A 10,000-nucleotide genomic window follows, 5' to 3' on the forward strand; every position below is an offset into this window, starting at 1 on the left:
TATATTATATAAATATATATTATATATATATTATATATTATATATTATATATATATATTATATGTATATACACCTGAGGCCTCTGGGTGGAACTGCACAGCGAAGTGGGGCTTCGATCGGTGGGAGATGCCTTCATTGCTGCGGTCGTTTGCGTTGATAAACAAAGGCGTAAAGTCAGCAGGGAGACTGTCTGAATAAAAATAGAGACAAATAAGAGCTGAGGAGACAGCTGCATTGCTGCTGTGATGCTTCATCACATTTAAACAAACACAGAGACACTTAAAAGAAAAAAAAACAAAAAAAAAACAAACAAAACGCTGCTAGAAATGAACCAACAGCACTTATACTCCTCTCAGCAGCAGCAGCAGCAGCAACTGCAGCAGCATATGCACCAGCAACAGCAGATGCAGCAGAAGCAACAAAACACGCACCACCAGATGCAACAGCACATGCATCAGCAGATTCAGCAGCTGCAGCGACAGCAGCAGCAGCAACAGCAGCAGTAGCGACAGCTGCAACAGCAGCAGCAGCGACAGCTGCAACGGCAGCTGCAGCAACAGCAGCAGCAGCAGCAACAGCAGCAGCAGCAGATGCTTCACCTGTATCAACAGCAAAGCCATGGTTTTGTGCAGTAATATAACAGCGCGTCGTTCGCAGGTCTATAGCCGGCTGATTCATGCCTAAGACAAAATAATAAAATAAATAAATAATTAATTAAATAAATTAAATATAATAAAATAAATTAAATAAAATAAAACAAATCAAACATAATAAAACAAATTAAATACAATAAACAAAAATAAAAAATAAAAATAAAAAATAAATATAAAATGAAGCAAAGACAAACACCAACAAACAAACACATAAAAAATAACAAATAAAAAGTAAGACAGTGAAAGAGGAGACAGATAATGAGGAGACAGCAAAGGAGACAGATAATGAAGACGCAGACAAAGAGGAGACAGAAGAAGAAGAGATAGAGACAGAGACAGAGGAGACAGATGATGAGGAGACAGAGACAGAAAGAGAGACAGAGAAAAGGAGACAGAGAAAAAGAAGGAGACAGGAAAAGAGACAAGCAAACAAACAGCACAACGTCAGACCACTCAATGAAGCTGCTTCGCGAGAGAAAACAAATACCCAAAACCGCATGCAGAGCCAGCAGCGGCTCTGCAGCAGCACCAGCTGCTGCAGCAGCAACAACAGCAGCAGCAGATTTAGAAGTGTCTCACCTCTATTCCCGAACTTCATTTTGTATGTCTTTGCCCCTGCAGCAAGGGCTAGCAACTGATTGCCCAGGCAAATGCCAAATATTGGCTGCTCTTGCTTCAGTGCCTTGCTGCAGCAGCAACAGCAGCAGCAGCAGCACAAGCAGTAGGAAGAGCAGCAGCACATGCACAGGTCAGGCGCCAGCTCCACTCAGACACCCCACAAGACAACTTCAGCTGAGGGGCGTGAAGAAAGCCCCCACAAATGGCAGCACCCACAGCAGCAGCAGCAGCAGCAAGATCAGCAGCAAGTGCAGCAGCAGCAGCAGCAGTCTCACGCGATGGTTTTGATAGTTGCTTCACATTTTGTGGGGTCTCCTGGCCCGTTGCTGATGAAGAGACCATCAAACGAATCGTTGCTTATATCGTAATCCCAAGGTACTGCCTGCATGCAAACAGCAGCAGCAGCAGCAACAGAAGTAGCAGCAGCAGCAGCAACAACAATACCGCCAAGAAGCTAGAAGAAAACCCTAGACCCAGAAACCATAGGAGAGCAGCCAGTACCGCAAGAACAGCTAAGCAAGAAGCAGCAGTACCAGCAGCAGCAAACAACGATGGCAACAGCAACAATGCAGCAGCAATGCAGCAGCAGCAGCAGCAGCAGCAGCAGCTACCTTGAGGACTACGTTGCAATCTGGGAAGTTCGAATAGAGGAATTGTCGGTAAATGTTTGTCTTCATGCCGCAGTCGATAGCCAACACTTTCACCTGGTGGCACTGCAGCAGCAGCAGCAGCAGCAGCAGCAGCAGCAGGATGGGCAACAACTGCTGAAGCAGTAGCAGGGCCGCACCTGCGACTGCTGCACTGGTGGCACCAGCAGCAGCAGCACTGCAACAGAACGGGGGCAGCAAAAGGGCAGCAGATACAGCGGCAACCGCAGCAGCAGCAGCAGCAGCAGCAACAGCAGCAGCAGCAGTTGCTGCTGAGGCTTACAGAAGGGTTGACTGGAGAGACAAACACCTGAGGCTCCTTTCGAGAGACTTCAGCAACAAGGTTGCGGGAGTTGGGATCGTCAAGAGGGAGACGACCCGCAGCTGCTTGCAGTGCAGCAGCCCAGGCCTGCAGCTTTGCTGCTCGCTGCGCTCGCTGCTGCAGCAGCAGCAGCAGCTGATCCTGGCAGCTGCAGCGTGATAAGATGCGCCGCACCGAAGGGTGAGACTCCAGGCGAGACTGCAGCGCTGCAACTGCTGCTGCTGCTGCTGCTGACTGCTGCTGCTGCTCCAGCTGCTGCTCCTCCTCCTCTGATAGCACCACCACCTTCCCCAGCATAGTTCCTACCTGTACATACACCCCAACACCCCACACACGCCAGCTACCGTCACTCTTCTTCCTGCTGCTGCTGCTGCTGCTACTGCTGCTGTGGAACGAGCAGCAGCAGCAGCAGCAGCAGCAGAGCTGCAGCCCGAACCTTTGATTCAAGCGCTCCCCCCAAAACAAGAGCGACCCAGCACCCACAGCAGCAGCAGCAGCAGCAGCAGCAGGAACTGCAGCAGCAGCAGCAAGAGCAGCGGGAGCAGTGGGGTTGCTGCTGACCTCTCGGAGGTGTTTGGTGAGGCTTCGGGTGTCTATACCCCACAACGCGGGGACCTGCTGCTCCTGCAGCCAATTGCTGAGGCTGTTCTTCGCTCTCCAATGACTAAGTGCAGCGGGAATATAATCTGCTGCCAGCAAACCACTCACATGCACGCGAGTGCCTTCAAGGTGCAGCGGCAACCCCAGCGCATCCTGCAGCAGCAAACGCAGCAGCAGCAAACGCAGCAGCAGCAAACGCAGCAGCACCAAACGCAGCAGGGTAGCTAACAGCAAATCCACAAATCAATGATAATATGTATGCAGCACCAACAACAGCAGCAGCAGCAGCAAATGCAGCAACACTAAGCAGCAGCAGCATCAGGAAGAGCAGCAACAGCAGCAGCAGTAAGCTCGTATACGCGCTGCAGACTGTTTACCCACACACAACTGCAGCAACTGCAGCAGCAGCAACACACGGAAGCAGCCCATGTTGCACCAGCAGAATCGTATAGCAGCAGCAGCACCAGCAGCAGGAAACCGGCAGCAAACACCAAGCAGCAGCAGCAAAGTGCACAAATACCGCGTCAGCAGCAGCAGCAGCAGGAAGACCAGCAGGAACAGCAGCAGCAAAAACAGCAGCAGCAACAGCAGCAGCAGCAGCAGCAGCAGCAGCAGCAACGCACTGTTTCAAGGGAAGGGACCCCGTAATTTCCAACCAGTGGATACGTGAGCGTTAGAATCTGCCCGGAGTAAGAAGGGTCCGTCAGAGACTCAGGGTAAGCTACCATCCCTGCAGCAAATGCAGCAGCAGCAGCAGTTGTACGGATTAATAAGGGTACAAAGGGCTAATTTAAGGGTATAGTAGGGTTTAAGAGGGTTTATAAGGGTTTATTAGTGTTTAAGAGGGTTTATAAGGGTTTACTAGGGTTTATAAGGGTTAATGAGGGTTTATGAGTGTTTATTAATATAATGAGGGTTTATTAATGTTTATGAGGGTCTATGAATGTTTGTAAGGGTGTATCAGGGTTTATAAGGGTTTACAAGGGCTTATTAGCGTTTATTAGGATCTATAAGGGTCAATAAAGGTTAATGAGGGTTCATTAGAGCTTATGAGGGTTAATAAAGGCTAATTAGGGTTTAGGGTTTAGGGTTTAGGGTTTAGAACCTGTATTAAATACGACTTCTCCTGAGACGGGCTTTTTGCAGCCAAACGAAATACCCGCAAATTCGCGGCCGTCTTGCAGCACCAACAAACCCAGTCGGCCCTCATCTGTTCAAAGCATAACAAACGAATACATACATAGCTAGCTAGCTAGCTAGCTAGCTAGCTAGCTAGCTAGCTAGCTAGCTAGCTAGCTAGCTAGCTGGCTACCTAGGCAAATAGCTAGCTATACTCTCTCTAGTAGCAGCAGCAACAAACCCTAAACCTTAAACTCTAAACCCTAAACTCTACACCCTAAACCCTAAACCCTAAACCCTACACCCTAAACCCTAAACCCTACACCGCAGCCTCCAGACTCCATGGTGTTGCAGCACCCCTACCCCTCAAGTTAGCTACCCAACTAGCAGCTAGCTGTATGGCTAGCTGTTTAGCTAGTTAGCTAGCTAGCTAGCTAGCTAGCTAGCTAATCGTGTGTGGGGTGGGGCAGCTACACACCATCAAGGCCCAGGGGGACCCTCGACCACTTTGCTGCTAGAGGCGCCTCCTGCTGCAGCGCTTCTTCTACTGCAGCAGCAAATGCTGCAGCAACCGACTGCTCCTGCTCCGGCTTCTTCGAGGCCATCTGTGGCTGCTGCTTCTGCTGCTGCTGCTGCTGCTGCTGCTGCTGCTGTTGCTGCTGCTGTTGCAGCTCGTGCTCACGTTTCACTGTCCCCATGCTGAAGGCAGCAGCGGGAGAAGGAAGCGTGGGGTTGGTGCTGCTGTCGGTGCTGCAGCTGCTGTTGTTGCTGCTGCTGCAGCTGGTGCTGCTGCTGCACTAGATCCTCGTAACTACAAGTAATGCCGACTAGGTTACGCCCAGTCGTCTGCGGCTCTTGCTGCTGCTGCTGCTGCTGCTGCTGCTGCTGCTCGATCCTGGCTGTGGGGGTGTCTTCCTTTAAATACTAGAGCCCTCAACAAGCCTGGGAAGAAAGAGATGCGAATTTCTGTTGGCTGCGGCGTCTTCCGCAGCAGCTGCTGCTGCTGTTGCTGCTGCTGCTGCTGCTGCTGCTCCCGCTGCTGCTGCTTCAGCATAGAACTTGCTTCAGCAAACCCTGTGCAACCCGTGCTACACAGGCTTTGTTTTGTTTTGCTGCTGCGTTTTCTATCAGTATAAATTCCGCAGCAGTACGGACAGAAGTCGCAGCGCATGCAGGCTGAGGCACGAGGCGCAGCAGCAGAAGCAGCAGCAGCAGCCGCTGCAGACAGCCCCAGCAGCAGCAGCAGCAGCAGCTGCTGCTGCTGCTGCTGCTGCAGCTGTTGCCGCTGCGACAATGCCTGCTGGCAGCAAATCCACCCTTTTGTCGTTATTATTTCCACTGTAGAACAGCAGCACATTCTGCTTCTCCCTGCTGCTGAAGCTGGAGCTAATTGAGCCAGCAGCAGCAACTGCTGTCGGCCCGCAGCAGCAGCAGCAGCAGCAGCAGTGACACGAGCTGTGTTGCCCGACGCCGCGTGTGTTGCAGCAGTAGCAGCAACACATCATGATCTCGCAGCAGATTAACAAGGCCTCCTGGCAGCTGCAGCGTACGGATTTCTAGCAGCAGCAACAGCAGCAGCCGCTGCTGCAGCAACAGCAGGAGCAGCTGCTGCAGCAACAGCAGCAGCTGCAGCGCGAGCGACAAGCAATGCTAACTAGGCAATGCTTCCCTCCTTGACCAATGCAGCACACAGGGGAGTTCGCAGCTGCTGCTGCTGCAGCTCCTGCTCCCCCTGCAGCAGCAGCAGCAGCGCCCGAGCCGCCTGAGCGACCAGCAGCAGCAGCAGCAGCAGCAACTGCTCCTGCTGCATCTGCTCAAGGAAACCTGCGGCAGCAAAAGCGCAGCAGCTCGGATGTCCGCCAATCCCCGCGCAGCGTGCGCGTGTCTCCTCGCCGAGCAGCAGCAGCTGCAGCTGCAGCTGCAACAGCAGCAGCAGCAGGAGCAGCAACAGCAGCACCAGCAGCAGCTGCAGCAGGTCCTTGGCAAGACAGGGAGCGGCACCAGGTCCCTGGTATAAGCAACAGCATTCGGCAGCAGCAGCTGCAGCTAGCAGATGCATGCATGCGTCTTGCTGCTAGAGCTGCACGTGAATCGCAATGGGCAGCAGCAGCAGCAGCAGCAGCAGGAACGACAGCAGCAGACCCACTGCAGGCAGCAGCAGCAGCAAGCAGCAGCCTCCACATCAGCAGGTCTCTTGCCGCAGGTGGCATTGCATGCGCCCCTCTGGGCGTACGCATGCGAGCTGCTGCTGCTTCCTTCGACTGTGATGCTGCAGCAGCTGCCCGCGGTTTTGCTGCTGCTGCTTCTGCTTCAGGCTCCTCTGCTGCAGCACCAGCAAGCAGCAGCGCCATCTACAGCAGTATCGGCGGCAGCAACAGCAGCAGCAGCAACAGCAACGGTTTGCCGAATGGAGGGGGGCACGAATGCTGCGGCGCAGCAGCAGCAGCAGCAGCAGCAGGATCAGCAGCTGCGGGCGCAGCAGCGGGACAAGGGGCTCCATCGGGAGCTGCTGAAGCAGCAGGTGAAGCAGCAGCAGCAACAACAGCAGCAGGGGCAGCAGCAGCAGGCCGTGCTGCAGCCTCTCGGGGCCGTCGCAGGTCCTCCCTCGGTGCAAGCACGTCTGCTGCAGCAGCTTGCGTGGAGGCAGCAGCAGCAGCAGCAGCAGCAGCGGCGGAGAAGCGGCTTGAGTTTAATTTGTTGCGACTCAAGAGCAGCAGCAGTTTGCTGCTGACAGGCTCAGATATCCGGGTCCTGCTGCAGTGGAAGCAAGAAGATGTGCTGCTGTACGAGCAGCACGAGCTGCTGCGGCAGATGCACGAGAGGCTGCTTCGCATGCAGCAGCAGCAGCAGCAGCAGTTGCCGCCTTCAGCTCCGCATCTGGTGCTTCTTGACAGCCCTGTTTCGCTCATACCTCCTCTTGCTGCAGCAGCAGCTGCTGCTGTTGCAGCAGAGCAGCGGCAGCAGCAGCAGCGCCGGTGCCAGGAGTATCGGGTGCTGCATGCGTTCGCGCTGCAGCAGCTGCTGCAGCTGCTGCTGCTGCTGGGCCTCCCTCGTTTTGCTGCTAAGCTGGCAGCAGCAGATTTGTTTAAAGACTCCGGCCTCTGCGCTTTAGGGGCGATAGGCCAGAGAAGAATAGAGGAGTGGGAAGCAGCGCATGCAATTGTTGCTGCTGCTGCTGCTGCTGCTGCAGCTGATCCGGCTGCTGATGCGGATGCATGCAGCCCCAAGGCAGCAGCAGCAGCAGGAGCAGCACCTCAGCCTGTTCAGGGGGCCTCAGGGGAGGCCGGTCCTGGTGCTGCTGCTGCTGCTGCTGGAGATAGAAGCAGCAACAGCTGCAGCAGCAGCGCTGCTGTGGAACCTGCTGTTGCTGCTGCTGCACAGAGTCAGCGCGATGCGACAGCAGCCGCAGCAACGAAGCCGGCAGCAACAGGAAATGCAGCAGCAGCGGCTGCAGCCGCAGCAGCAGCAGCAGCAAATGCAGCGGGGCTTAAGGGTGCTGCTCATGCGGCAGCTGTCGCAGCAGCAGCGGAAGGTGCCGTGCTGCGCTGCTGTGCAGCAGCAGCAAAGCTTGCGTCGGCAGAAATAGGTCTTGGCACTGCAGCAAGCAACAACAGCAACAGCAGCAGCAGCAGCAGCAACGCCTTGAAGGTGCCGCTGCTGCTGTCTCGCGTGCTGTATGTACACTACCACTCGCTGCCCCTCTCCGCTCCTTCGGATTGGATGTCGCTGCAAGACATCGCCCACATGGTAAGCAGCAGCAGCAGCAGCAGCAGCAGCAGGAGCAGATGCAGCAGTGCAGGTGCACCAGCAGCAGCAGATGCAGCAGGGCAGATGCAGCAGCAGCAGCAGCAGCAGATGCAGCAGTGCAGATGCAGCAGCGCAGATGCAGCAGCAGGAGAAGATGCAGCAGTGCAGATGCAGCAGCAGAAGATGCAACAGCAGCAGCGGCACGTAGGGGCGGTGCATCCGACCAATCTGTTTGCTATTCATGTTTCTACTCCTGCTCATTTTGCTGCTGTTGTTGTTGTCTCCGTTGCTGCTGCTGTTTGCTGCTGCTGCAGCTTTCGTCTCCTAGCGAGCCCTCGCTTGAGCCTGTGCTGCTGGTTTTGCTGCCTCGCCGCCTCAAGTATCCGTGTCAGCATGACGACAACTCCAAGTACGCCCACCTGCTGCTGCTGCTGCTGCTGTTTGCTGCTGCTGCTGCTGCTGTTTGCTGCTGCTGCTGTTTGCTGCTGCTGCTGTTTGCCGCTGCTGCTGTTTGCTGCTGCTGCTGCGGTGATTCTTCTGGCAGTGTTGTGGCCGCTGTTGGGTGAGGAGGCGGTGCTGCTGCTGCGCGTCGCAGCTGCCTTCGTTGCAGCAGCAAACGAGTTTGTGCTGCTGCTGGCGCTGTTATTGTTGATCCGATGTTTGCTGCTGCTGCTGGTGCTGCTGCTGCTGTGGACACAGGCACGCTGTCGTGGTGGGGCAGGGGCAAGCGATTTGTTTGGCCTCGCCTTTGCTCGTTGAGGCCGTGGAGCTTGCAGCAGCAGCAGAAGCAGCAGCAGCAGCAGCAGCAGGAGCAGCAGGAGCAGCAGCAGCGGGGAACGCAGCCCATACAAACTCCGAAGCTGAGTCCGGAAAGGGCTCAGCAGCAGCAAAGGCGCCCTTTTTGCTTCCAGGTGTTCAGTCAAGAACAGCTGCTGCTGCAGCAGCTGCTGCTGCAGCTCGTGGCAGTTGCAGCAGCTGCAGCAGCAGCAGCAACAGCAGCAACTGCACGGTTTGCGGCGGCTCCGGCAGGAGCTGGAGAGTGATCGGTGGAGGTGGAGGTCTGTTTCCGTGCAGCAGCAGCAACAGCAGCAGCAGCAGCAACTGCAGCAGCAGCAGCAGCAGCGGCTTGATGTCTCTAAGCACGTGGGAGAACAGCTACCCCACATTTTCTGTGCGGGGTTTGTTGATGGTTGCGCTGATGGCCCACAGGCATTTGCTGCTGAAGGCAGCAGCAGGAGCAGCATCAGCAACGTTAACTGCTGCTGCTGCTGCAGGGTTGCATGCGAAGCAGCTCGTACTGCTCTCTAATGAGCCCCGCCTAAGGCAGTACCTCTGGCCCAGACGCGCCCCGCAGCAGCAACGCCAGCAGCAACAGCAGCAGCAGCAGCAGCAACAGCAGCAGCAGCAGCAGCAGCAACAGCAGCAGGGCAGAGACGCTATGCCAGGGACGGCGGAGACGTCGACTGCTACGGAGGCAGCAGCCTCAGCAGCAGCAACAGCAGCAGCAGCAGCGGCAGCAGCAGCAATGACCGACACCGAATTTGTGGGACGGCCTTCGCGGCTGTCTTGTGATGGTTGCAGCCTCATGTGGCTGCGCGTCGTGTCCGGCAGCAGCAGCAGCAGCAGCAGCAGCGAGTCCTGCTGCTGCTCTGCTGCAGACGGCAAAGAAGCCTCGTCGCCCAAGACACACTGGATGCAGCAGCAACAACAGCAGCAGCAGCAGCAGAAGCAGGAACTGAATTCGCCAAAGGCTGCAGCAGCAGCACGCCGCAGTGCGTGGGCTTCGTCTGAATCCCCCATAGCAGCAGCAACAGCAGCAGCAGCAGAAGCAGCAGCAGCAAGGAGCAGCAGCCCACGAGCCGCAGCTGCAGGCGCTGCTGCTGCCAGCATTTCTGTGCCTGCTGCTGTGCTGCCGCGGAAGAAGCGACCTTTAGCAGCAGCAGCAGCAACAACAACAGCAGCAGAGGCCGAAGGCAGTGAAAGCTGTATCTGCACTCCTACAGGTTCAGGGCAGCGCAGCAGCAAACGATTAGCAGCAGCAGCTGCTGCTGCTGCCGCCTCAACAGCAACTTCTCCTCCTCTTGTTCTTCCCATTGCACGACCACCCCCTCGCAGCTGCCGCAGCAGCAGCAGCAACAGCAGCAGCAGCAGCAGCAACAGCGCATCATGCCCTAGATTCAATGGGAAGGAGAAGCAAGAGAAGGCAGAGCGCGCTGCCTCGCCAGCAGCAGCAACGACGGCAGCAACAGGAGCAACAGAAGCAGAAGCACAGCCATTAGCTGCAGCAGCAGCTC

General features: G+C 55.7%; 2 protein-coding genes across 2 annotated transcripts in view; one reads left to right on the forward strand and one right to left on the reverse strand.

Moving 5' to 3' along the window:
- Positions 1–431: 431 nt before the first annotated feature.
- On the reverse strand, positions 432–4,657 carry EAH_00040520 (hypothetical protein; the record flags this gene model as incomplete). Its single annotated transcript, XM_013391858.1, has 9 exons — positions 432–599; positions 1,233–1,339; positions 1,547–1,653; positions 1,883–1,984; positions 2,202–2,546; positions 2,802–2,993; positions 3,464–3,570; positions 4,000–4,050; positions 4,438–4,657. Coding segments are annotated over 9 exons (1,399 nt in total), but the record flags the coding sequence as incomplete, so codon positions are not given.
- Positions 4,658–5,639: 982 nt separating this feature from the next.
- EAH_00040530 (hypothetical protein, conserved) overlaps positions 5,640–10,000 on the forward strand; it is a gene marked incomplete at both ends in the record, with an annotated part of 18,888 nt that continues 14,527 nt past the window's right edge. Inside the window, 3 exons of the mRNA XM_013391859.1 lie at positions 5,640–7,919; positions 8,021–8,115; positions 8,406–10,000. The exon at positions 8,406–10,000 is cut by the window's right edge and continues 3,666 nt beyond it. Coding sequence (XP_013247313.1) covers positions 5,640–7,919; positions 8,021–8,115; positions 8,406–10,000 — 3,970 coding nt within the window. The remainder of the gene's footprint in view (positions 7,920–8,020; positions 8,116–8,405) is intronic.

The sequence above is a fragment of the Eimeria acervulina genome, genomic scaffold, assembly GCF_000499425.1.
Source record: "Eimeria acervulina Houghton genomic scaffold, Eah_scaff494, whole genome shotgun sequence".
Lineage (NCBI taxonomy): Eukaryota > Apicomplexa > Conoidasida > Eucoccidiorida > Eimeriidae > Eimeria > Eimeria acervulina.